The sequence below is a fragment of the Neopsephotus bourkii genome, unplaced genomic scaffold, assembly GCF_033783945.1.
Source record: "Neopsephotus bourkii isolate Nb327-2 ecotype Australia unplaced genomic scaffold, CSIRO-AGI_Nbou_v1 NB_1768, whole genome shotgun sequence".
Taxonomy (NCBI): domain Eukaryota; kingdom Metazoa; phylum Chordata; class Aves; order Psittaciformes; family Psittacidae; genus Neopsephotus; species Neopsephotus bourkii.
Genome location: NW_026902242.1, coordinates 11,844,548 through 11,871,306, shown reverse-complemented (window position 1 = coordinate 11,871,306; position 26,759 = coordinate 11,844,548). Strand labels below are relative to the sequence as shown.

At 40.6% G+C, this 26,759-nt stretch overlaps 2 protein-coding genes across 4 annotated transcripts in view; one reads left to right on the top strand and one right to left on the bottom strand.

Annotated features, from left to right (window-relative positions):
* Positions 1 to 26,759, top strand: part of F13B (coagulation factor XIII B chain) — a 301,636-nt gene that overhangs the window by 24,909 nt on the left and 249,968 nt on the right. The gene's annotated exons all lie outside the window — the stretch shown is intronic.
* The window catches only part of CFH (complement factor H), a 31,267-nt gene continuing 7,801 nt past the window's right edge, over positions 3,294 to 26,759 (bottom strand). The window contains exons 5-24 of one of the 3 annotated variants that reach the window (XM_061379034.1): positions 26,025 to 26,219; positions 24,291 to 24,461; positions 20,811 to 20,990; positions 17,909 to 18,109; positions 17,168 to 17,344; positions 15,885 to 16,061; positions 14,604 to 14,783; positions 14,280 to 14,453; positions 13,268 to 13,450; positions 11,683 to 11,865; positions 10,166 to 10,330; positions 8,774 to 8,953; positions 7,666 to 7,872; positions 6,881 to 7,057; positions 6,059 to 6,235; positions 4,901 to 5,077; positions 4,400 to 4,582; positions 4,109 to 4,309; positions 3,620 to 3,817; positions 3,294 to 3,482 (exon numbers count right to left, since the gene is read on the bottom strand). In XM_061379034.1, coding sequence (XP_061235018.1) covers positions 3,463 to 3,482; positions 3,620 to 3,817; positions 4,109 to 4,309; positions 4,400 to 4,582; positions 4,901 to 5,077; positions 6,059 to 6,235; positions 6,881 to 7,057; positions 7,666 to 7,872; positions 8,774 to 8,953; positions 10,166 to 10,330; positions 11,683 to 11,865; positions 13,268 to 13,450; positions 14,280 to 14,453; positions 14,604 to 14,783; positions 15,885 to 16,061; positions 17,168 to 17,344; positions 17,909 to 18,109; positions 20,811 to 20,990; positions 24,291 to 24,461; positions 26,025 to 26,219 — 3,506 coding nt within the window. In that variant the 3' untranslated portion in view covers positions 3,294 to 3,462. The remainder of the gene's footprint in view (positions 3,483 to 3,619; positions 3,818 to 4,108; positions 4,310 to 4,399; positions 4,583 to 4,900; positions 5,078 to 6,058; positions 6,236 to 6,880; positions 7,058 to 7,665; positions 7,873 to 8,773; positions 8,954 to 10,165; positions 10,331 to 11,682; positions 11,866 to 13,267; positions 13,451 to 14,279; positions 14,454 to 14,603; positions 14,784 to 15,884; positions 16,062 to 17,167; positions 17,345 to 17,908; positions 18,110 to 20,810; positions 20,991 to 24,290; positions 24,462 to 26,024; positions 26,220 to 26,759) is intronic. The other 2 variants (XM_061379035.1, XM_061379036.1) reach the window with 2 other exon arrangements.

Below are 26,759 nucleotides of genomic sequence, written 5' to 3'. Positions count from 1 at the left end.
CGACAGCTCCAAATCACAAAGTGAGAACATATTTTCAGGTGTGTTATAAGAAGAACTGAAAAGGCACTGGTGCACTAAATGTTACTAGATGCATAACATTTACAGAAAATGAAGCTTATTTTTGGCAGTAAATAAAATCTGATTCTTCACAGGCTGTTTTTAAAACTAGAAGACAAGTTACCTTTGCATTCTGGTGGTCGTGACTAGTTTCCTTGCCTACAAATTATTCTTTGTCCTGAAGAAGGCTGGTTAGCCTAAAAAAGGGGAGCTCAGAGGGGATCTCATCAATATCCCTAAATACCTGAAAGGAGGGTGCAGAGAAGACAGACCCAGACTCCTTTCAGGGGGCCAGGACAAGAGGCAATGGACACAGATCGAAACACAGATTCCTTCTGAAATTCAGTAAATACTTCTCTTGCGTAGGGAGGTTGTGGAGTTTCCTTTCTTGGAGATATTCAGGAGCACTCTGGACATGGTCCTCGACAGCCTGCTCCAGGTGACCCTGCCTGAGAATGAGGGCTGATGAGCTCCAGAGGTGTCCACCCTGTGATTTGTGAATTCTTGTGCTCCGGGACAGAACTGTGCAGCCTATCATTTGCCTACCTGAGTGTAAAGCATGGTGCTGTGGCTTTCTCAGACAAGCATAGAATTATGATTGTGTGCAGCATTTTGACTGTTTATTTGTTAATGAACTAAACCCTATTCTGTCTCAGTCTTCTGAACAGCCTGAGCAAAATGTTTGCAGCATCCATCCTAAGTGAATGAAAACCACCAAGCTATTTGACTGATCAGTGTTTCCTAATGCTGTTTTTTATTACATTATAAAATACAAGACAGTCTCTAGAGTGAAAGAAAATCAATGTCTGTACGTTTAGGTGGTGTGGTCCACTTCTTCACTATTTCACAGGTAATAGCCAGCCATCTAGTAACAACAAAAAAGGGTTCACTGATAACTAGCTCCATAACTCTTCCTGCATTTTCCTCTACGGATACATGAGGTTCCTGGGAAGCTTTCATATGCTGTCTCTGAAAATGTGACCAGACAGCAGATGTGAATGAGAATAGCCTTTGTTTATGTGACTGAACTATCTGTAACACTTTGGCTGCTCATATTGGTTAATTGAGTGCAAAAATGTCAATCAAAGAGCTGTGTAATCTATGGGTTCATTTGATGCTGAAATTTAGACTGAGATAACCAGCAGTAGGAGCAAATTTCTGCTGGACTGTCACTCGCTGTCTGCACTACCATAACAAAGCACTATTTCTCTTTTCAATAACATTAATATAAAGCAACTCCTTTACTTTATTAATAACAGAAGACGTCTCTTGGGCACAAGTAAGCTTTATACATTTTATAGATTGGAAACCAAAGCATGGATCTGAGATACTTTGTCACAGTCACAGTTTGCATCCATGCTAAGAACTGCACCAGGGTCATCACAGCCAGAGCCCTGTCTTCACTGTCTTAGAAAAGAAATCAAACTGTTCTTGACATCCTGCATCCTGAAACTGGTATTTCTCAGTAACCTGAGTAAAGCCATAAAATTACCTTAATTTTCCTTAATTCTGCTTTGCATATTAAAGTATCAAGTTTCTTATTAATTTCTCACATGTACGCTTGCACCCACAAAATAAATACTGAACTGTAACACTGAATAAAGACTGAGCTTTTAATTCATTGGTGGTAGGGAAACTACTCATCTGAACACTATTCTTGCAGTGAGAAAAACACATCCTTGTTTGCTAGAAAGTTTATGGTCACAACCAAAGAAAGTCATTCCAGTGTATCTTTTTGCTAGAAGCAGGGAAAGAGGAGAGGAAAAGATGGTGGTGGTGTACTCGGCTTTTATGTTTCTTTGTTTGTTTCTAACTTCATAACTTCATAGGGAGTTTACATTGGCTGATGGCTGTCACTGGTATTTTCAAGAAAACAGAGTTGCAGCTGGATTCCCGAAATGCCTCACAACAAAAAGGAGCTGCAATGAGGTGGCAGTGGGGCAGTGCTCTGCTCTCCTTCCAAGGCAGTAAGACATGCTTTAAAAGTGTGAGGACTCAGCAACGTCGCTTCAGTGCAGCAGTACAGGAGGTGCTCCAAAGAGTTCGCGTTTGTACAACTTGGATTTCATGATGGTTGTTTTACTTGGACTTTTCAGTACAGGTGAGTTAGCTGATCACTATCCTGTTTCTCATTGTATTATCTGTATTCATAACAATGGTTAATATTGTTCATGTTTGCACTGTCAAGATTCTTCTCATTCTGTTACTAACACTGCATACAGTTTTCTTGTATTTCCAACAGGTCGCCAGCTCTGCTCTTTGTCTATAGCCAGGGTAGGATGTTCATCACTAACAGCAATGGATTTAAATCCATATTTCAAATATTCTTCCTCACAATTTTGATATTTTTTTTTTATTGATTTCTTGTCAGGTGTGATTAGAGAGACAATATCTTTTACCTCATAATGTGGCTCGTGAAGAGTTTGTGTTAGAAGCATCAGATTTCTCACTTTCTTGTTTGCTCATGTGTTATCTTCCGTGTTGTTAAAACTAAATGTAATTCACAAAATACACTTAAATGGGCACATATAAACTACAATGCATTGCAATACGCTGAAGGTGAATGAATGAGTGAGGGTGTTGCTGTGAACAGCTCTGCACTGTGGAGCACCTGATCTCCCCCATCAGCACCATATGTGACATGGAACCCTCTCACATGCAGACCAAGTGAAATCACCAATGTCAAATCATTTTTTTTTTTGGCTTTGGCAATAAATAATTATAAATATAAGTTTTAATATTTTCTTCATGCAACTCATTGGATCAAATTTCTAACCCCAAGTGGTGCGTATTCTCCACTTGGGAGCCCATTGTTCTAAAGGACATTCAGTGTCAATTTATTTGCTCTTAAGCAGAAGTGCTCCCTCCCCTCCAGGTCCCTACAAGAAAAGACCTGTCTGTGCTCACAATGTCAGATTAACTTTGCTATCTTCACATCACAATCTAGACAATATGGCCAGATATTTGGTTATGGGACTGTCAAAGCAGAGATTTAGCTGTTTCAAAATATCCATTACCATCCAGCAAAGGAAACAACAAAGGTATTTTTTTTTTCTTTGCAGAGAAATTAGTCTGTATTAATACTCCACATGAATATTAAAGAGTTAAATTCCTGTCTCCATATGCCACCAAAGCCAGCTTATTTCAGGACAAGATGGTTAATAAAACTAACAATGAGATCAATTCAGACTGGATAAAATGCAAACACAACCATTTTGGTGGGCAAAATGGAAACAAATGCAAACACAATCATCCGATCATAAAAACCATAGCAGATTCCAAGATGGAATATTGCCTAAGCTGCAAAGAAAACACAAGAGAACAGGAATTGCCAGGAAAATTAAGCTCAAATCACAAGGTCGGTTGAGGAATCCTTCACTGTCAGAGCTTTTGTGCCACTTCCATTCATCCAAAAATCCCTGCGTCTGAAAGAGAGACAAGAGGAAAAAGCGTGAAGACCAAGCCTGACACGCACCGCTGGGGCTCCTCACAGCAGTGGACAGGTAATTTCAGCAAAGCTCCCTCATGCAGCCCTGCTGTGTCCTGGGCACGGAGCACTTACATTCACACGTAGGATACGAGATCACTCCATCCCGGCACACTGCTCTAAATTTCTCAGGGCGTGAAACTTGCCGGTAAAAATATTTGCATTCAAATAAAATATACTCCCCAGTGGCAAAGGTAGAGGGACTCGACCAGCTTGATGACTGCAGTCGAATATGGTTCATTTCCATCAACCTCTCATTCAGTCTACAGTCCCCTGAAAAAAGTACTTTCATTATTTGCCCGTAGACCTCATAATGGATAACCGATGCTCTGGAAATGCTGGTGCTCTGGCACAAGCCCTAGGGCCCTCTGCCAGGCAGTCTTTCCAGCTCAGGTACAGCCATCAACAGCACTACCCTTCACCGCTTGCAGCTTGCAGGATGCTCCCAAACCCTGGTTCCCCAAAGGCATTCTCCCAGGAAACCTAAAGGCTTTGCCCGTGGCTTCAGCACTGAAAATGCAGTAGCACTGCACCTAAGCTCTGCCCAAAGAGGAGATGACTTACTTGCTGGCTTACACTGGGGATATTCTAATGTCCCCTCCAAACACTCTACTCTGAATGGGGAAGAGGCTGGGTCCTCCATATAGCCTCTTTTACACCGAAATTCAATAAAGTCACCCGATCTGGAATACAGCTTTCTTCCTCTGGTCCATTTCAGCTCAATATTGTTTCTGCTCATGTCTTCTTCAGATGCTGTACAGGCCACTTGAAAAGGCAAAAGAGGAGTGTCATCATTCCATACAGGCTCAACACATGTAGCATTTTTCCCCCCAAAAAACACGTGCTTCAGGCTACCTAGGCAAACTGGGGGGCTTGTCCACTGCCCATCAGTGCAGGTGATAGACGGAGATCCTTCCAGGACATAGAAGTCTGGGCATTTGTATTCCAAAGTTGCACCCTCCGGGTATTCTTGCATGGGGAAGGACAGAATGTCTCCATTTTCAATAACTGGAGGCGAGCCACATTTCCCACCTTTCCCTGGAAGGAAATTCCCAGTCAATGAGAGAGAAAGCCCAGGAAGTCAAGGGCTGCCTCTCAAAATCAGGCCTGGCCAGCAACCGCTCCCAGCCCCAGGGTAATTCTCCAGATGTGTCCCTATCGATTGAAACCACTTGGGTCTCCCGGCTGGAAAACTCATGTGAACAGAGCCCAGCAAAAGGGTTTTTTTCCTGGGAGCACCAGATACGTTGTGTCTGTGCACAGCAATGAGACTGAAATGGGAGAAGTGAACGCCCCGGCGTCAGCTCCAGGACAGTCTCACCCACAGGCGACTGTATGGAAAGAGAGAGAAATCACCTGTGCACGTCGGCAGCTCTGTCCAGGTCCCGTTCCAACACACTACGGTGGGAGCCCCGCTCATCTCAAAACCTCGCCAGCACTGGTAGCGAGCGCTCTCCCCAGGCAAGTACCTCGACTTCTTAACACCTTGAACTTTCCCGCCAGCGATTTCAGGAGGAGGTTTACACGTCGCATCTGAAACGAGACACGGCTGCGTTCACGGCTGCAGGGGTTGAGCTGTTCCCCTCTGCACCCTTGCTCCTATTTCTGCTGGGATTCTCTGCCTCAGGTGGGCCACAGCTCCAGGAGCTCCCTGTGGAGGTAGCAATGGAGCGACAGAGAGCTCTCTTTCTGGGACCCTCAGGAGAAGGCAGGGTCAACGACAGCTTCCAGAAACAGCCAGTGTTTCTGTAGCTACACCTGGCCGCACGAGAAGCCACACCGGCCTTCCTACGTGCCCACATCCCTCCCCAGGGAGCCCTGGAATGCCTGGAAATCACAGGGTAGCACCGAGCTGGTGCTCTGTGGAACTCAGAGCTCTGGAGGAGTGGCAGCACTGGATGAGCTCGTCAGCGCTGCTTGGGGGGGGGTGAGCGCAGCCAGCTCCACGGAGACGTGCGGAGGCCAAAGAGCTCTTGTTCACCCTGTGCAGCCAAGGACTTGGGCAGGGGACTGGAGCACAGCTCCTGACGATTCCTTGTCACGGAAGCACTCTTCCCACTTCATGGCCCCAGCAGATCTACCATGGTTTAGATCTGAGTCTCTGCTGGGATCTGCATTGGTCAGAGCGGAGCCCTGGAGGAGAACAAGCGTTTCCCTCCCTTACTGCTTCTTCCATTCAGGTGCTCCCTGGCGGGTTTGGACAGGACAGAGGAGCCCTCATGCGTCTTTCTACAGAGGAAGGCTGAAATGGCAGCCTCTGGGGAAACAGCAGCATCGTACAGGAGAATGACAGAGCAGCACATTTTAGACTCTGCTTCTCCAAGACATTTTTGGCACTGATGAAAAGATCCCCAGTATTTCTAGAAGCACCAAGGTAAAGTCAAGTGATGCTCAAGGAAGGAATCGCAAGTACTGAGCTGTGGTACACAAAGTGAAGTACAAAAAAAAGTCTTTAGTGTTTAGGGAAACAGTCCCCTCTGTGCTAACAGGCGATACCAAAGCACAGATTCCTACCTCTACAAGTTGGTGCTTGTGACCATTCTCCATTTGTACACATGACATAATTTCCACCCATCATCTGAAAATTGCTTTCGCATTCAAAGTGCACTCTGGCACCGGGCAGATACCTCTCCTGTTGAGTGCTTGTGATGTACGCATGGGGAATTTCAGGTGCAGCTCCACATGTAACATCTGGAAAGAGGAGTAGAGCAGCAGCAATATGAAAATCACAGGTGTTGCATTCCAGAGCATTATTATTCCTGAAGAATAAAAGCAGTTTGTGTACTATAGACCATTTTCTAGCAGAGTAAGATGTTATGGTCTTCATTCTGCACTGCTTTGCCACACAGCACTATTTTTGCCTAGAGCGACTAAAAGAGAAAAGGATTGGCAGAGATCCACCGAATGTGCTGACTGGCACTGTACAGGATTGTGTGTCAAAGCGCTGTAGAGTGGAGTGATTTCTTTACTGTTTGAAGGTAACTTTCAGCAACTGACATGCTTAGCGATGTGAAGATAAGATACATTACCCTACCAGTAGTCCCCTCCTCTGCAGCCTGCGTCCATTCCTCCATAATCCTCTGCCTGCCTAATTTCAGCAGAGAGACGAACTTCAACTACTAGGTTTTGCCCACAGAGGAAACATTTCTTTGCTGATAGACCCTCCTTTTTGTTTCTCAGAAGCCAGGAAAAGAGGATTGGTAGCAGCCCATCCAAAGCAAGCCACTTTGTGTCTCTATTGGCCAGACTCACCTGCATTCCCGAGTTGAAACTATTTTAATTCACAACATGAAAGACCAAGGAGGATCATGGACTAGTTAGAAGCAGAACCTGTACCTTCACAAATGGGCAGTCCTGTCCAATTTCCTTTTCTGCAAATAATTTCGGGAGGGCCAACAATCAGGAACCCCACATCACACTGGTAGCGAATTGTTTCACCAGGCTTATAAACTTCCTTGTTTCTGCCTTCTGTCTGAGCATTGGCAACTTTTGGAACACTTCCACATGGCATTTCTGTAAAGATACAGAAATCTGATGCTTGTACTAGTGTGATAGACATAGAATGAGTGTACTGTCTGCACCGAACAGATGCTTTAGTGAGCTTTTTCTAACATCCTCATAGTCATCTGCCAACAGTGGATTTCATGTAATAGGTAGCATGTGGAAGATTAAATAAATCATTCCCCTAAACAGGCATGGACTTCAGTCACTGAAATATTTAGATCCTATTCCTAACCATGTCAGGCAAAATTTTAATAAAGAAGTCTTCTGTCCCCTACTACACTGAAGAGGTTTCCACCACTGAAGCACCAAAGCAGCTCCTAGGCTTTAGTGTAGTAAACAGAACCTTGCACTGTGAGGATGTGTCCAGGGCCCACCTGGCAGAGATATGAACAGAACATAGCTTGCATGAGTACGAGAGAAAATTTAACAGCTAAACTGAACTCAAAACATCAGTTTTATATCCAATCACGACTGCTCTGAAGACTTTCATGATGCTGATACAATTCCATAGCAAAATAAGGAGTTACTGGCACTTACTATTGAACCTCCTGTTTCAAATTATTACTATTTCATGGCTAAATGCACTTAAAAAAACCCCAAGTATTTGTTGATATTACCCAAGCACGTAGGAGCTGAAGTCCAGCTTCCCATAGAACACGTTATCTCTGATGGTCCCTCTAACTTGTATCCAGGACGAGAAGTATACGTTAGTCTGGCACCAGCCAGATAAATTGTTTCCCCTTCTTTTTTAATTTTTAAGTTTTCATTTTCCATCCTGGGATCATCAGCACATTCTATGGGTCGTGGTGGCAAACAGGGTCTTTCTAAAACATATATGTAGAACACACAGATGAATAAATGTAAGACAATATCCCAATGGCATGTGCTGTCTTAAAAGTGGAAAGAAAAAGAAATAACCTAAACTTAAATTAATTGGCTTGAAAGGAAGATGAAGAAATAGATAACATACACAGAGCAAAACCTTTCTCTCCTTTCCCTTCTATGTGGGGTTTCTCTCTTTTCCTTTCAACCAAATTAAAGCCATTTCCAGTCTAAAGCAAAGAGGTACAGTTACAGCTTAGCATGAAGAACAGGGAACATTTCATAGGCAGAGAAATAGAAGAGACATTATCTTGTTTGGGGACACTGAAGGTGAGTTTCTAGAATGATAGCCATTAAGTTTTTCCACCATTCATAAAGTTATACCAATGTTCTGTGGAGTTTTGTGATAACATGAAAATCAAAATCAAAAAGAGAAAAAATCAAGTATCAGAATGTATTTCCTGATACATATAATGGATTAGATCTCTGTGAAGCTGAAAAAACTGAAAGCGAAATCTCAACTCCAAACCAAAGTTTGCTACTACTACAACTAAATAATAAATAATATTGATATTTTCAACATGACACTATTAAAGGCCGCCAGTAAAAACTGTGCCAATCCATTCTGCATCATACTAAACAAACAAATAAACTCACAGCTCTTGAGGGTCTGCCTAAAAGTTGCATTTCTGACCTCAGATAGATGTGTACATGAAAAGATTTACTCTTCAGCAGTTGTTTAACTGCACTTTCTTTAGCAGCTTCGTTCTATTGCTTTTCTGCAGTTACCTGCTCATGATAATATTAACATAAACACTACCATTCCCCTGTTAATGGTGATGGTAAATGCATAACACAGAAATTTATAACAAAATAAATAGGAAAAAAGAATCCACTACTGACCCACACAGTGAGGTGGTGATTGCCATTTCCCTTCTATACATGTTATTTCATTCATGCCAACGAGCTGGAAACTCTTCAGACACGAAAAAGCTATTTTACTCCCATTCTTGTAGTTTCTTCCAACTGTTGTCTGTTGAGCATGAGGCAGCTGGGGTGGAGGTGGGCATGCGCTTTCCTCAGCTAAGGACACATACTCGTGTTATAACAAAACATAAGATAAAGTAGAATGGTTCATTGCAGATTACAAGACAAACAACCAGGAAAACACTGGCAGTAGGTAATACTTCAGTAGCTATCTCAAGCTTTCATGAATATCAATCATGATCATTTTGTTCTGCTTCAGAAACGCCAGAGCTGCCTTCAGATGCTTATGTGCTTTCCGACTTACAGAAGACCATTGCTTACACCAGTTAAAGCTGGAGCTTTTTGTAGTCCTTCCTTTCCTTTACAAACAGCTGCACAGTCTTGTGTGCTTTCTATGTTCCTCTCTATAGTGAACTATGTTAGGAAAACTGGACCAGCTCTTGAGGTTCCTGTTTTGTTTTGTTTCACTTTGTGGTTTGTTTTTTTTTTTTATTCAGACTTTCTGGTAACAGAGCTAAATAAGAATCAGAAATGGAAACAAAGAAATAAACTTCAGTTTTGCCGTTCAAGGAATGAAGGGCTGCTCCTACCAAGGGAGAGAAAAAGGGAGGGAAGAAGGTAGATCTCAGAAGGAGATTTGGAGACCTCCAGCACTTGGTTTGTTGCTTCTAGTGGCTCCAGAAAACTTGTTTTTGAAATGGAATGCTCCCTTGAGTGACTGCCTCTCTGTCTACCTCTCCCATTTCCATGCATCATTTCCCATGAATCTGGCATAATCAAAGCAGGCAGTGAGTTGATGATTATTTCACAGTCATGCCTTCTACAGGCAATATTCTGCTAAAAAGGGAAAAATAGGAGGAAATCGGAAAAAAAAAAAAAAGGGCAAAATCAGGACTAGAAAAGCTTTGAGTGCTTCCAGAAAATAAAGGAACTTTGGCCTGAGCTTCAGCTATGCGCTACTCTCATTTGCACCCCAGTAAAGACCTTTTGAAGAACTGAGCTTAAATTTGCCATTGAGTCTTTCCTCACATCAGAAGTGGCAGTGACAACTGTTCCACTGCCAGAATACACATAACTATGTCTGGCTCACTAAAGCCGTGCATCTCTAAACCCAGTTAACTGTTTAAATGATTGCCGTAATTATTCATTATTATCCCTTAGCATATCACTGAGTAAGCACACTTCCAAGTGTATATGTAAGCATTCCTATTTCAGACTAGTGACACAGTGACATTAAGGAGGTTTAATAATAGGCATTTATCATTCCTCCATAAAAAGAAGAAATTATGTGCAAATCTAAAGCCATACCTGTACATTCAATCTCCGGTAACCATCTTCCAGACACGCAAGCTGCTTTTTTAATCTTTCTGTCACCTGTTGTACATGTGTAACGTATAACTCCAGGGGACCTAGGCTCCTTTTTTGACTTGTGAAGCTCAACACCCATTGGAAGAACACACTGAGGGGATGGATCTGAAAAAAATCAACAAAAAGAGCAAAAACACCAAAACATACACATGCATTCTGTAATGAAGAGGTCATTGGTTTCCTAATGCATGTCCATGTGAAAGAATTGTGTTTTTTACTGTATTGTGAGGTAACCCCTAAGATTCCTAGATTACAGTAACAGAATAATTCCTTGCTCCAGATATCTAAAGATGAGGCTGCTCCACCTCATAAAACATTGATTTTTATGCTGGCAGTTTCCCTTTTGTTGAGTGCAGTAAACAATACAAAACCTAATAATCCTTCTCTTCCCTAAGACTATAAAATGATAGTAAGATGAGCAAGAAACAGCTTGTAGAAGCAGGAGCATAAAGAAAGTACTACTCCATATCGTATATGTATCAGGTATCAATCTCCTGTGGAAGTGTTGCTAAGTCATAACTGTGTCTTACGCCCTCTACCAGTGATTCTGAGAGGCAGAACACAAGACAATTGTGAAAGCTCATCAGACCGGTTTTTATGCCTGATTCAAACCTCAGCTTAATTGTAAATAAAGGCACAAAGCTCTCAAATCACTGATGAATATAAAATGAATTCAGAAGAAAGGAGGAACCAAGAACTGAATGTATGCGTTCTGTTAAAGAAAGACAAGCAATTGGCTAGAGTGATTTTTCACGGGCAAGAGTTATTCTTGTCCAGTATTGATTTTTTCTTAAATTACTGACTCTAATGTAATTTTTTTTCTTTTTCTTAAGAAAAGGCTTTGGTTTATATCTTTGCAAAAGGCATTACTTTCATTCAACTTACGCACTGCAAAACTAAATGGAAAGATGCGAAAAAAGAGAAAACTGTTGATCAGAAACAAAAAGGACTAATCCACATAAAAATGGTGAGGATGAGATAAGCCTAGCGCACATTGGTTACTAATGTAATTTTTAATTCCCAGTAGGGTTTCAAAAATCAAAGTAGTAAAAAGAGACATTAAACTACAAGTAATTAACGCAGCAGGCATGCTACCTTATTGCAGGTATGTCCCAAGGCTTCTGAAAGGTTGTTACTAGGGAGGAACACTGGAAAATGGGTAAAAGCTACCATATACCAAGGATGTACACCTGTACACCCGTACACCCGTACACCCGTACACCCATACTTGATTTTACCCGCTGTGCAAGTGTCCATTCCCTTCACCAAACCTACTCAGAGCGCTTACAGAGTTGTAGGTGTGGAGCCTTTCCAGGATGAAGGACTTAGTTGAGATGCATAAAACTATAGTACCTTTGGCTATGTATCGCTACCTGAAATTCCTCAACTTTTAAATAGATTTATGTTTCACTCAGACCTGAAACATTACAGAAATATTATGTATGGACGTAGCATACCAACACAAAGTGGTAAAGGCTTCCACTCCCCATTAAGACATTTTATTTTCATTTCCTCAGAATTGCCAGTGCCTTCTTTACATCCACACATTACTTCAGAACCATGGGAAAACTGCGGCTGGTCTTCCTGATGAATAACAACATTCGGAATAGAGGAAGGAGATCCACATGGCATTTTGTCTTCTGTTGAAAACAGTAGAAGTATTCCACAATAATACTGGAGGCATATATGAATACTGAAAGGACTTAAATAAAAATAACTATATTTGCATTTCGTGAGGCAAACCTACTCCCATTAATTGTAACAGCAGCTGGAGTACGTATGTCCTTTAGTCAGTGTACTAAATCCCTCTCCCGTTTTTTCCCTTCCTTTTCCATCACTGTGGTAACTCCACAGCATGCTCCACAACTACTTTCAGCTAACAGTAATTTCCCCAATCTGTTTTTCATTGTTATATAAACCCTAAAGTGTAAGAAAACCTTCAGTTAATCCAGCTCACGCGGATCCCTGAGCGGGATCAATCCAGCTCACCTGGATCTCATCAGTCAAAATTATATTTGATTATACAGCTACACATTTGTAATGTGCACCTGCAGTTAGTACTATTACAAGAACTGAAAACCACAGTATCATCACTTAGAGGGCTGCAGCGCTGTCACCTCTGTGTGACAACAGGGAGGTTCCTGCTTTGGGCTGTCAGTGTTGCAGTGGTAGTGGCAGCACACATGAGGGCAGCAAGGGAGTATTGAGTTTTTTTGAACAGGAAAAAGGCACAAAAGGGGAAAAAGGGCATACGCCTGCTCTGGATGAGGGAGAGGGAAGACCCATGATAAACTCAAAAACTGAATCTGAACTCAAGTTTGGACCACTCTTCTTTCAAGCCTCTGCTCCATGCTAAACAGTTTTAATCCATCAGTGTTGCTCATAGAAGATGTGCCAGAATGTATATGTATAGGGACAGAGTACACCAGTCTATAAAACCTGCACCTTTTACTGGTTGTGCTGTTAGATCATCCTGTGCCATAAGAATGACCTGAATTACTTTCTGTATTTACAGATTTTCTGCTTGAATATTCCATCCTACTTTAACTCTGAGACGCTGTCTGAACAAGCAAAGAGTAGTTTTGCACAAGCAGTTTTTTTAGCTCCTGTCATTGACACTTGTACCCTCAGGTTTGATGTATGCTATCTAATGACATCACAGAAAGTGGGTACTTTCTTCCAGAAAAGAGGGTAAATAAGAGAAAGTGTGTATATAACAATTGCAATTGTATACTATAAATTGCTTGCGTTGCGTAGATATTCTGTACTATTTATATATTTATAATTATTCTTTCTATATTATGTATTTATTTTCTTCCTATAATCGCAACAATTATTTTATTGGACTGCTAAGATTTCAACTATATTACTAATAAGGTTTTGGCTTTACTACATAGTGTGTATTTACTTTTCAGCCATAATGCGATTTTGAACACAATGTATTATACCTGCAAATATGTAATTTTAGTTGTGAAAATATTCTTGAAGTATTAGCCTACAGTGAATTAGAGACTTCTCACAAGTATGGGTTACATAGATTACCAATGCAAGAGGGAGGAGATGACCACTGTCCATCAACACATTCTATTTCCTTTGATCCAACCAATTTCAGTTCACTGTTGCATTGGTATGTCTTTCTGTCCCCATGATGAGACCGTTTCACAGAGGTATCAGCAATACTTCCATTGGTAATCTCAGGTGGAGGTCCACATCCTTTGGCGTTCACTGAAATCAAGAGATCAAATCTATGCTCTAACATACTAACTCAGTACTTTTAGCACAGTTTTATGTGAAGTGCAACACAAAATAGATTGAACTTGTAATTTAAAGTTAAGAAAAATCAGTAGAAGAGGTTCAACAGGTCATTGGCTTATGTATTTGAATATCTGGATTTGTGCTGGGCTGGAGATCATAAACAGATAAGCACGATCCTGGCTCACTCTTCTCTCTTATTTCCATGTACTGTCAATTGCCTGCTATGATAAAAGAAGTGGTTGATAAAACCAACCCACTTTTTTAATAATAACTAGCTCTGTGTCATCTCCAAAACATTTTTTTTTCTTTCAGTGTCATGTGATCAAAAAAAGGTACAGAAGGTACAGTATCTGACGAGTATCAGCGTTTAAGCTGTGGCATAATGTAGCACATTTAGGATACAGTAAGAGAGGACAGTGTTCAGACTAATCATTCCTGGCTGCCACATTGCACATTATTTATGCTTTTTTAAAAAAAAAAAAAAATAATTTTGCACACATTATAGTCAATAACCTGAGCAGAATTTTGCACAATTCATTTACCAGCTCACTTTCAGTTCTTGCCAAACTTCAGCTGGTGTAACTAAAGCTAACTGAAAGCTCAGCATTGAAAGTTCAACTGTTCAGGATATTTCACATAAAACAGCAAAACACATGAAATGATCCAAAGTTCCTGCCCTTTTAGAGACAAAGATGGGATAATTTTTCCTGGGAGCAAGACTGGTTTATAGGTGTCCACAGAAGACTTTAGGACCCAAGCATTTTCATCTATTTCCTACCAAAGTTAACAGAAGAATTACCTTTACACACAGGTGGTGATGGAAACCATCCAAAGTAATAGCACTGAGTAGAGGCAGGTCCTACTCTCACGTAATTGTTTGTACAGGTAAATTTCACAACATCTCCATTGCGGTATTTACCCTTCTTGGGAGAAAAGTCTCCATTGGGCAATGTCAGCATTTCACATTCGATTGCTACAGAGACAAAATATTTTAACATATAATGTGCACCTTACAAAAAATTGACAAAATGCTACTGATTAGAACAGAACAAATAAAAAATAATCTTTAAGAAAAAAGCTTCACAAAATATATAGAGAATTACGCAAGTACAACAATATTCACCAAGACACTGGGGCTCTGGATTCCATTCACCATTTATGCCACACCTTGTGGTACCAGTTGGCATATTATTTGCAGGTTGATATCCCTCCCAACATGCATACTCAATTGTATCTTCAGGCATGAACACAGTTTTATCTGCGTGGTAATTCAAAATGTTCACATGAGGTGCTTTACATGACTCTGTAGAATAAAACAAAAGTTAGCGCATTTTGTGATCCAGAAACACCATCCTTTGGAAGCACCATTTCTGTAGGTGCTTTAGTGTATGTTAGCCTACTGAACTACTCAGTATATTTGAAACATTAGAAGTTCTGCATTGTCAAAATATGAATGTAGAATATTGTCTATAGCATATTGATAGATCTATTGCATTAATTTTCAGAAATACGTGTGTAGAAGTAATATCTTGCATTAATAGTTCCTCCTTAGATTCAGTCCCTTTACTACATATTTTCATTATGATTGATTGGTGTCATAGCAAACAGTTTGTACTCCTGTTCCCCACCATCATTTGTGAGCAAACAGTTTGTACTCCTGTTCCCCACCATCATTGTGAGGGGTAGGGAAAAAAGGCACAAAATCCTAGGTAAAAGAAACCTGAAGTAAAAGGACAAGATATCAGCTAAAGCTGGTCAATATTACAGGCCTTGGTATGATAACACAGGGAGATTAAGTCTCGTCTTTCCTACCCATGTTCAGGAGAGGAGGAAGACACAAAGAGGATAAAGGCAACACCAGCATGGAAGCCTTTTCAGGCAAAAGCACTCAGGTGTTTTTCACAAATGGATTTTTTGACACCAGGGCAGCCATATACATAGTGCTTTTTTATGCAGGCTAACATATTTCCAAATAATGAACCCCATTTTTCTCTAGTTTGGTCACACTTGAAGAAAGTTTATGGAAGAATCCCTTGGTTCACAGGCCTTTCTTCATTAATCTTCCATCTGTGCAAGGTGAGAGAACTGGGAGTAAATTTGGGCATATGTACCTAGTACCAGGTAAGAATCACTGGTGAGGTCAGTGATTGCCACCTGCTTTATGCTACAGAGGTGCAAAAAGACAGCTCGCCTAGAAGACAGTATTTTCCTGCCTTTGTCGCTCCCTTTATATATTCTCACTTTACTTCCTGAAGCCCCAGAAAAATCAATGTCTGGAGCACCAGCCGCTGGTCCGAGTCTCCCTCTGCCCAGTGAAAATTATCTCTAGATGACAAAAAGCTGTGTACATCATGTCTGTGACAGTGACAGTGACAGGGAGCTCTGAAGACTTTACACTACTCACTGCTGCACTTGGGAGCTGGCATCCAGCCATTCTCTTGACACTCTGTGGCTCCTGTTTCTCGTAATTCTGGAGTTACAAAGCCGGTGCGACAGCGGTAGTTGGCTTTCTCGTGTATATTATATTCTCTCTTTTGCGAGGAGAAATAGCCATTGTCAAAATAGGCAATCTGGCATTTTTCTGAAAGAGACAGACAGATAGAATTTGCTGTGAGGGTGGTGAGGCACTGGAACAGGTTGCCTGAGGAAGCTGTGAATGCCCCAACCCTGGCAGTGGTCAAGGTCAGGTTGGACAGGGCCCGGTCTTGTATTCTGAAAGAAAACTTTCACATATGCCAAATTCCTTACTAATAAACCATTCCGTGAAGGAGTTTCTTCATTTTCAGAAATCAACACCACAACAAATAGCAATAGAGAGTCAAGTAATCCAAGATAGGGAAAAAAACCACTTTGAGGAACACTTGAGGATATGTTTCACTGCGAGGAGCAGAGTTAACGATACTTTAGTGCAAGAGCTGCAAAAGTTTAAACTCCATATCATTCTGGGGGGGGGGGGGTTTATATCAGTGGTACCCACAATAGCCTAGGAATCATAAGATTTTATTTTGCTGGCTCGTTGTTGTCTCAAGATCTCAGTGGGAGGCAGCATGAAACATTCTGTACTCGGTGCCTCTTTTAGGGTGGAATTTTTTCCCTAAAAAAATATTCTTATAGCACAAGAGAAGTCAGGTTGAATTTTATTTCTATGAAACCAGTATCTAAAGTATTTAAAGTCACTGTGAGATATTCTAGAAATTTCAGGCTTGGTGCAAGTTAGGAAAGAAAGCTGGAGTTTGGAGAGGTAACCTTCCTATTCCCCCACCCTTCCAGTATGGTGCTGACTAGAAAGGAAGCAAGAGAAACAAGGATCAGGTGGCATGGTGGGAGGCTGAAAGGAGACACATTACATGTAAGTTGTGCAAGCGGAATGATGACTCTATTATATTACTGTGTTAGAACAAGATTTCGCTACTGAAGACAACGAGACTATGACTGCCATCCCAGAGCTTACAGAGACCTGAATGAGGCACATGTGGATGTTTTACAGGGTTACATTGTGCACATAGTGAGTGACCTCAGCTGCATGCAGGGACTGAGAGCTGCACGAGACAGCTGAGAGAATCACAGCATTGCATTCCAGTTGTAGAGCACCTAGACTTAGAGTGGTGATGGATTAATGTAGGTGATGTGATGACAGATTTACTGGCTTAAGCTAGAAATGGCAACAAAATACAAGGACACACTCACTTTTACGGATACATCTTGGATGAGGTGACCAGCCACCCTTTGTGCATGTGACTTCCCCATCTTCATGTTCAGTCTGATAGTCATCATTGCAGATATATTTAACTCTTTCACCCTCCTTGTGAATGTTTTGGCTACTTGAGAAATAACCATTTTCCAGGCGTCTGACTTGACATGTTTCTAAAGAAGGAAGGTAAGTACCTTTAACCACAGTACATTTGACAGCAAGAAGCCAGGTAAATTAATTCTTAGGAACACAGCAAAAAAACGGCCCTCTTCTGTAGCCTTCAACCCCGGAAGACATTCACGTTCAAACTGGAATGAAAGCATGTTTTGCTGCACTGCCTTAAGATTGACGAATCACATCGACAGGACTGCAAGTCACTACATAAGGTGCTATGAAGTGGTCTGTTAAGCAATATTGCTTACCTAGTTGCCCATAAGCAAGCTCAGCTAACTTCAGTGCATCTAGAGTCATGTACATGAGCTCTGGATAGTCGGCTCTTGTAAAAAATGCTGATGTCTGCCCTGAGTAATTTTCAGCACAAAGGAGATGGCTGAAGCAATATTACAGCTATAATACAAATACTATTACAGTCTGGGAGCAGTTCCAGGGGTCAACTAAAGCAGTTCTACTTTAACAAACTGTTCTTTGTTCCATCTTGTGCTCCATCAGCACAACTTCTGATGCACAGACCTTTGATAACTATGACAGAATTAAGCATATAATGGAAATGCACTTACTGAGGCATTTGGGCTCTGGAGACCAGCCTCTTTCAGAACAGACGATCCGAACCCAGTATCTTCCACTCGGAGTTGAATAACCAGTGTTGCAGTGGTAATCAGCGTGCTGCCCAAAACTCATTGGAAAGTAATAGCTTTTGTAGTACTCCAGTGAGTCAGATAACCTGCCATTTTCTATAGCGGGGTAATCACATGGTTTCTCTTGAAATAGAATTTAAGAGCAACAATATCAACACATGCATGACAAAATGCTCAAAGCACAATTCAGATTCATCATCATCAACTGAGTGTTTTCTGAAACTGACAGACACAAGGCTGTACAACTTGGCAGATCCTAAGGAGCGCAGGAATAATCACACTCTGCTTCTGGTTTCTTTGTCAGTGCTTATGCCTGTGTTGCTTCCCTCCAACTCCAATGGAACCAACAGAAATCCAACTAAATCACAGTATCACAGTATGTTAGAGATTGGAAGGGATCTCAAAAGATCATCTAGTCCAATCCCCCTGCTGGAGCAGGAACACCTAGATAAGGTTACACAGGAACGTGTTCAGGCGGGTTTTGAATGTCTCCAAAGAAGGAGATTCCACAACCTCCCTGGGCAGCCTGTTCCAGTGTTCCGTCACCCTCACTGAGAAGAAGTTTCTTCTCAGGTTTATGTGGAACCTCTTGTGCTCCAATTTGTACCCATTACCCCTTGTCCTTTCATTGTTTGCCACTGAGAAGAGCCTGGCTCCATCCTCGTGACACTCCCCCTTTATATATTTATATACACTAATAAGGTCACCCCTCAATCTCCTCTTCTCCAAACTATAGAGACCCAGCTCCCTCAGTCTTTCCTCATAAGGGAGATGCTCCACTCCCTTAATCATCTTAGTTGCCCTGCGCTGGACTCTCTCCAGCAGGTCCCTGTCCTTCTTAAACTGAGGGGCCCAGAACTGGACACAATATTCCAGATGAGGTCTCACCAGGGCAGAGTAGAGGGGAAGGAGGACCTCTCTCGACCTACTAACCACCCCCCTTCTAATACACCCCAGGATGCCATTGGCCTTCTTGGCCACAAGGGCACAGTGTCGGCTCATGGTCACCCTGTCGTCCACCAGGACCCCCAGGTCCCTCTCCCCTACACTGCTCTCTAACAGGTCGTTCCCCAGCCTATACTGGAACCTGGGGTTGTTCCTGCCCAGATGCAGGACTCTACACTTTCCCTTGTTATATTTCATCAAGTTATTCCCCGCCCAACTCTCCAGCCTGTCCAGGTCCCTCTGGATGGCAGCACAGCCTTCTGGCGTGTCGGCCACCCCTCCCAGCTTAGTGTCATCAGCAAACTTGCTGATAGTGCACTCAATTCCCTCATCTAAATCGTTGATGAATATATTAAATAATACTGGTCCCAGTACCGACCCTTGAGGCACTCCACTAGATACAGGCCTCCAACTAGACTCTGCCCCATAGACTACAACTCTCTGGCTTCTCTCCTTCAGCCAGTTCACAGTCCACCTCACTACCCGATCATCCAGACCACACTTCGTCAATTTAGCCGCAAGGATGCTGTGGGAGACCGTGTCAAACGCTTTGCTGAAGTCAAGGTAGACCACATCCACCGCTCTGCCATCATCCATCCACCGTGTTATTTCCTCATAAAATCTAAGTATTTATTTTATATGGTGAGATGGTGCTGTCTTTGTAGAGTGTCTCAACTAAATTTACTATACTGACCATGATGGCAGCCCAGACAGCTAGCTCACATATACACACTGAACAGTAGATTCTTAAAATTGAGATGACTCCTGTCACCACTGTCATTTGTAACTTTTGGGATCCTGCACCAAAAGTTCTTCCTAGCTCTTCTCTTCATTTTTATTTTAAAACTGTAGTGTCTTTCTTTCGTTGTCTCATTTCCTCAAAGTAACTGACCTTTTTCAGGGACAAGTCAAGGATAGGAGGGGAAGATTCCCAGAAGGTTTCATTCAAGTTTACAAGGGTGCCCTACTTGGGCATGGCAAGTAGTTTCCTCTGGAAGCCAAAGCCTTCATGCTGGGGCAGGGGAGATCACCCACAGGACAGACCATTCAATAATGAGTGGTTTCAGAATGGCACCTGAGTTTTAGAACCCACAAACATATAGAGAAAAGTTTAATACAGATACTAACTGCACGTCTTTGGGAGTAACTCAAATAATCTTATCCACGGGTTCATTCACAAGACAGATTTCAGCAGGGTTTCTTTCAGATTCTAAGTTTTCCTCTTATTTTTAGGGACCAAAGATCAATGAGTGATAGCTCATTAATTATCAAATTACTTCCTGATTTAGTTATTTAGTCATTAATACTGTGGCTACTGGGCAAAACTATCACTGTAGTTAAGGGATGTTTAAGCCAAGAAAGAACTCATCAACAATCAAGAATATCATGCTTTGTTATTTGACAGGCTATAATAGGTAGAATAAAACTGTGATTGTTCGTAATATACCAACATACAACAGCAAGTAAAAGTCTAAAACTGTGATAAGTGTGATGAAAGATACCTTTCAAACATTATCTATGTTCTATTTTGGTCTGGATGCTTTAACACTCACTATGTTCTCTTACCTTAACTGGCATGCTACTTCTCAGGTGGGCCATAAACCTTCCTGACAGGGAGCTGACTATAGCATGTTTTAAAACATACTTTACAAATACAGTAATAGATAATACCTGTGTTTATAACATAATGTAAATGTAGATTATATCCTTGTTTCTGCAGCTGATTTTTCCACCAAAAAATGCAGCTTTACATAGCAAAGAAGCACAATGAATAAGCAGCTCTTTTCTCATGCTTCTTCAGTTTTAATCTTTACCTCCTTTTTACTGAAGTACTTCCAACAATGTACGCATTGAGTCTTCGTTCATGAGAGCTACTTACGGACACAGCCTGGATCAGGAATCCAGCCATTCTTGGTGCATTCAGCTGTGCTTCTGCCGGTCAATGTTTTAAAATGATACCCAGGATTACACTGTATTGTGATTATATCACCTTCTCTGTAGTTGTCTCCTTGAGGTCTAAAGTCCCCATTTGGAATTCTTGGGGGAGAGCATGTAATTTCTAAATAAAAAGAGAAAAAATGGTTGCTAATTTGAAGAACATGTTTATACTTACTGCATAAGTTCTTATTTGCATAGTATATTGACCATAACTGCATAAAATTGTTAAAAAGATGTTTCTTAGGGCAAAAAAAGGTTACATTTCTCTCCCACTCTTAGAAACGTACAGTGCTGTAAAAGGAGACTGACAGCTGTTACCAATGTAGTGCTAATTAGAAGATTAAAACTTAACTGCAAAGAGAATGGTTTGAGCAAGAACTAGACATGATCAAACTGAATTTGATTCATCTTTTCCAGAAGGTCATTCCACAGCTGGAGCTCAAAATGACCTATGCTGGGCTCACTCACAGCTCTCCAGGGTTGGTTAATGAACACTGTCCCAGAGGAGGACAGGTTCATTGACAAGTTGTAAATGGAGAAATAACTGTACTTCTAAAATAAGAACTGATCCTTCAAAGGGTGTGTGATTAAGATTAAGGTCTTGCACTGACACTGGAAGTATTTTGACAACTGAGAAAATATGGGAATGCTATTGTAAAAAGCCCATGGTATCTTTATGCTTGGAGAAGCCAAGAAAGTGTATTATTTCTAAAACAGAGCTTCAAAAATATCACTAACACACTCAGGGCTGGGAAGGAATGACCATAAAGTAACTACAGGTTGGTCTTACTGTGGAGTGAAGGTGAGTGAATCAGCTGCATGCATGTACTGCTGAATCATCTAGGTTCAGCGACAAGTCCGGTAGGATCCAGAACCACTGTCTGAATATGCCCCAAGTATCTTTGCCCACTGTATCAGTGCCTGGGAGAATGTTTTATTTGGCACTTCCCAAGAGCAGCATGTTGCTAAATTGTAGGCAATGCATATTAATTAATATAATCGCTAATCTTGATGCAGAAAGGTCAAGAACTGAGTAGGCACTATGACTACTTTATATTTCTAAAGGAGTCTTCCTGGAAGAGGTCCCAGGAAGGTGGGTGGCAGACAACAGCCTACAACATTGCTCTGTTGCCAACATTTTTCTTTCCAGTTTCTAACATTTGGCAATTCCTTGAAGAGAATTCAAGCCACAACTGATTTCCCCCACATTTACATCAAATTGTTTCAACTGGGACACAACATTTCTCTTTGTGGGATTTGGAGAGTGATTTTAATATAGTCTTTAAGTTCTGTAGTTGAATGAATATAAAGAAAGATCCATAAGCCAGAGGGATGATGCCCAACAAGACTAGCCTCAGAAATTCTGGATTTTTCATCTTAAACAAGTAAGTGCAAGTAAGTGCTTGGAAGACATTTGAGAGTTAGAAAGCAAGGAGGAGTTTCAGCTGTGTGAATATATGTATTTGTAGAGATTCTCAGACAATTTCTGATGGGAAGTTTCAACACCATGGATAATGTGGTTGTGCAACTGTAGCTCTGATGACGTTAAACAAATTGCTATCTTCAGTGATGGACAGTGGCAGGATTCATGCATACCGTGTTACTTTGGTCTCCATTTATACATCATTTCATGTCCACGGTTCTTAGGGTTAATGAATTATTATATTGTACAGAGTTCTTGACATAACAGCTGTGTAGAAAGTTTTCAGCTTTATGTACAATCTAGCACTACAATTCCAATGTAATTTTTAGTTTATGCACTTACGGTCATCAATGGAGTACTTATGTTCTGAAATTGGGCTGCTTCACATTTGCTTGAACTCCTATGGAAATGGCCATGTCAACTTCAGAGTATTTCTACAACACTTACCTTACTATTTCCGAACAACTCCGGAAAGGCAGTTTATAAACTTAACCCAGGATTTTCATTCGAAAGATAATTTGAAGGATACTTTTGTAATTTCCTGTCATTTCTGAGAGGTTGCACCGTACACTAACAGTTTCTTACTGAAGCTCCATCAGTGAAATAAGGATAATTTCTGAATTGTTCTTTGGTTACAACTAGTTGATCAGAGCTAGTAGTCTGGAAATGTAAAGAATGGATATAATAACTAGCAGCCAGGTGCTCAGTCTGCTCACACTACAGTAAGACTCATCAGGACACTCAGACAAAATGCGGAGGCCAGTTCAGTAGCTCAGACAAACATCCATTTGTTCATACCGGGCGAGATGCTGACTGCTGATTCAGAAGTACGTCATCAAGCTAAGACTATTATTTTCCCAAGGTGGTGTTTAAGCCCAGCTGGTAACTCAGCACCATGCAGCCGGTCGCTCACACCCCCTTGGCCAACTTCCCCCTCTGAGTGGGATGGGGAGGAGAACTGAAAGAATGTAAACCCCATGGGCTGAGATAAGAACAGTCCAATACATACAGTATAATACAAAAGTAGTGCTACTAATAATAATGATAAGGGAAATAACAGAGTGAGAGGATATAAAACTAAAAGGGGAAAGGAAAAAATCCTCAATAAACAGCAGTGATGCATAATACAACTGCTCATCACCTGCTGACTGACACCCAGACCAACCCGAGCAGGGATCTATCCTTCTGGACATGATATGCTGTGGTACAGAATATCCCTTTGGCTACTTTGAGTTAGGTGTCCTGCCTCTGCTTCTTCCAGTCTTCTTATACCCCTCCTCACTGGATGAGCATGAGAGGCTGTTCATGTTACACACACTTTAAAAATGTTGAGACTGTATATGAAGACAACAGGACTTTAAAACCCACACTGCTTCTCTAAGAAGTTAGTTTCAAGTGTTAATTTTCCCATGCCACTAAAGATTTCAGATTCCCTTTGTAGTTTGGATTTCTCTGGCATTAACACCTATTTTTTCCTGCTTGCTTAATTATTCTTTTTAGTGTCTGATTTTTCTACTCCTTGGATAAAAGGTTTTCAATTATATTTTGTAGAAGGCAAAGAGATTCAGCTTTTTCCTTCCCATTTTTTCCAAATTAGGATTATTTTTCCTGTATTCTTCCCACTAATTCTGAATCATATAAAAAAGGAATAAATTAACAACAGCTACTAATGCTGCATAAAGTATTTTAGCATCAGTCTCATTTATGCAGTATACTGGAGCAATTGTTGCTTTGTGGACCTATTTAACTACACACAAGTAAATAAAAAAAAAAAATGAATTAACTGGTTTTGCTACTGCTTTCCATGGAAAACTCTTACCTAGTTGTTTGGTCTCTTTACCACTTAACACTTAATCCTTCTGGATCTCCATGGGATATTGGTCAGATGTGGACGGATTTCTTTTATTATGAATAAACTAACTTTTGTCATTACTAATCTCTGTAATTACTTCCAAACACAAAAAAAGTGCCAAATAAGTAACTTTCGGTAAGGTATACCAGTGCAATAGGGGGTTGGATTCCATCCTGCTGCTGTACATCGTGCATCTGCTCTTTCACCGTATCTGTATCCTTTATCACAGGCAAACTGTAGTTGTTCAGTTTCCTTGTAAGATGCCTTTGGAGATCGTACATATCCATGTGGAACTTTTGGCACATCACAGGTTATTTCTGAAGTTGAGAAAGACAATATTTTTGTTTGCTTCTATTTAATAAGATTAAAGGAATAAAATTCAGGCTTGTTTGGGTTTGTTTTTGTGGTGTTTTTTTTTCACTTAACTTCAAAAAAAGTTTGCATTTTGAAACTGTTTGAATCTTATTTGAAAACTCTTCAGTGACCTGACTGGGTGCCGGGTAGAAAGTGTGGCACTGCACAGCATTAATAACAAATTGGCTTGTGAATCATATTTCAAGGCTTTGCTTTGGATTTTAATGGATCTCAGAATCAGTATGTAAGGCAGGGGACATTCTGAACTAAGTAACTAGTCTGCTGAAATTTAGGAATTTCACTTTTTCAGATCATTTCATTTCCTTGTAATTTCCAGCAAATCTAAAGCTCTCTCATAGCCAGTTGACTATCAGCTAAATCATGGCATTAATACGAAGAAGGAATTTAACTATATTCTGCAAAAGTTACTAACAATTGTGTTTATTCCTACTTTATGCTATTCAAATTCCAATAAATGGGGGTTTCAAAGCAGCAAAATGAAGCACTGAAAGTTTGAACAAACCATACATGTATCTGACATCCTGATATGTGTACTCTACTCTTCTAAACACACGCTTCCCAATTAGATAATATATAAATAGTTTAAGAAACTTGAAGGACTGAATATTTAAGTCTTCGTTACCATTTGCTTCCTAGGATTCATTCTTAAATATTGACAATCCAATCTCACACAACCTAGAGTCTAGAGAAGAGAGCTTGAGGAGGAGGGAGGATCTTATTTACATGTGTTAATTCCTGCCTGTGGTGGGGCAGGCAGAAGTAAAGATGATGAAGTAATTGGCACCCAGTGACAAGATGAGAACTAGTGGGCAGAAATGACAGTAGGAAATGATACTTAAATGTAAGAAAAAACGGTTTTACTTAACAGTGGTCAAACATTGGAATGTGTTACCCAAGAGAGGCTGTGGAGTCTCCATCCTTGGACATGCTCAAAAGCTGACTGGACATGGTCTTGAGCAACTTGCCCTAGCTAATTGCTTTCCTTCCAACCTCCCGTATTCTGTGATTCCATTAAAACTAAACATGAGTTAACCTTCTAACTTCCCAAAAGGGATTAGTCTGAAGGAAAACAAAATCTGTCATGATTTCTTTGTATTTTATATGGGTGAATGAAAACCATACTCACTTTTTAAACTTGGTTCACATAGATTCAAATTGTTTGTAATTACTTTGGTTAAATCAACACTGAAGTGATTGACTCTTATGTAGACATACCAAAGCTATTTTCAAAGAACCTGCAGCCTGGTAAAACATACAGCTTGTAGTGAAAATGTGGAACAAACAGATGGTCCACTATGAATATTTTAGCATCCAATATTCTCTAATTTCTCTTTCTTATCCTACTTCTACTGCACATATGCAGTGGAGATTGTTTACAGCCAAGCAAGGCTTAATTGATGTAAAATAAAGTAAAAGCTTTGTAGTTTCCCATATAGTAACCAATCCTTACAAATCTGTGAGAACAAAGCTTCTTAATTAGAGATAATAAATAGTGTCTTATTTACCTTGGCACTGAGGCACATCACTATTCCATTTTCCGTTAGAAGAGCAAATGATTTCTTTAGATCCAACAAGCTTGTATTTTGTATTACATTCAAATTTTACAACCTGGCCAAAAGAATATTCTTGGCCAAGCTCAAATGCACCAGTCGTAATTATTCTTCCATTTTCTGGTGCTTGTACAGGTAAACACTTTGCCACTGGAAAATAAAACAAAGTGAAACAAAAGGAAAAAAACCCAGCCATTTTGAGGTCTATTCTATAAAATAAATTCTCAGACAAAGAAGTTAAAATACAGAAAACTCATTTTAATTTCCTTACACATTTTAGAAATATACACTCTTGTTATGTATTCAGATACTATTCGCAACAGATATAGTACAAAACCCTAAGGAAAAAGACAGACTGACACAGAAGGAAGCTTGCAGACAGGATCTCATCAATCCTCTTCTCTGCCCTTGAAGGTTAAAGACAGCACCCAATGAACTAGGTGACCTCCTAAGGTTTTATGCAATCTAAATTATTCTATGGGCCTATGAATTTTATGGATGGTTAGATAAGCCTTGACTGACATTTAGGGCCATTAAACTTTGTCAAAATAGGTTAATTTAACAGAACAATCATGTTACCAAAACAATTACATATTATCAGAACATCATATTACCAAAGTAAATAATATCAGCCATGAACTTAGACCTCTTATCATCTCCTAATTTTGTAACTGCGGAAAAAGGAAGAAT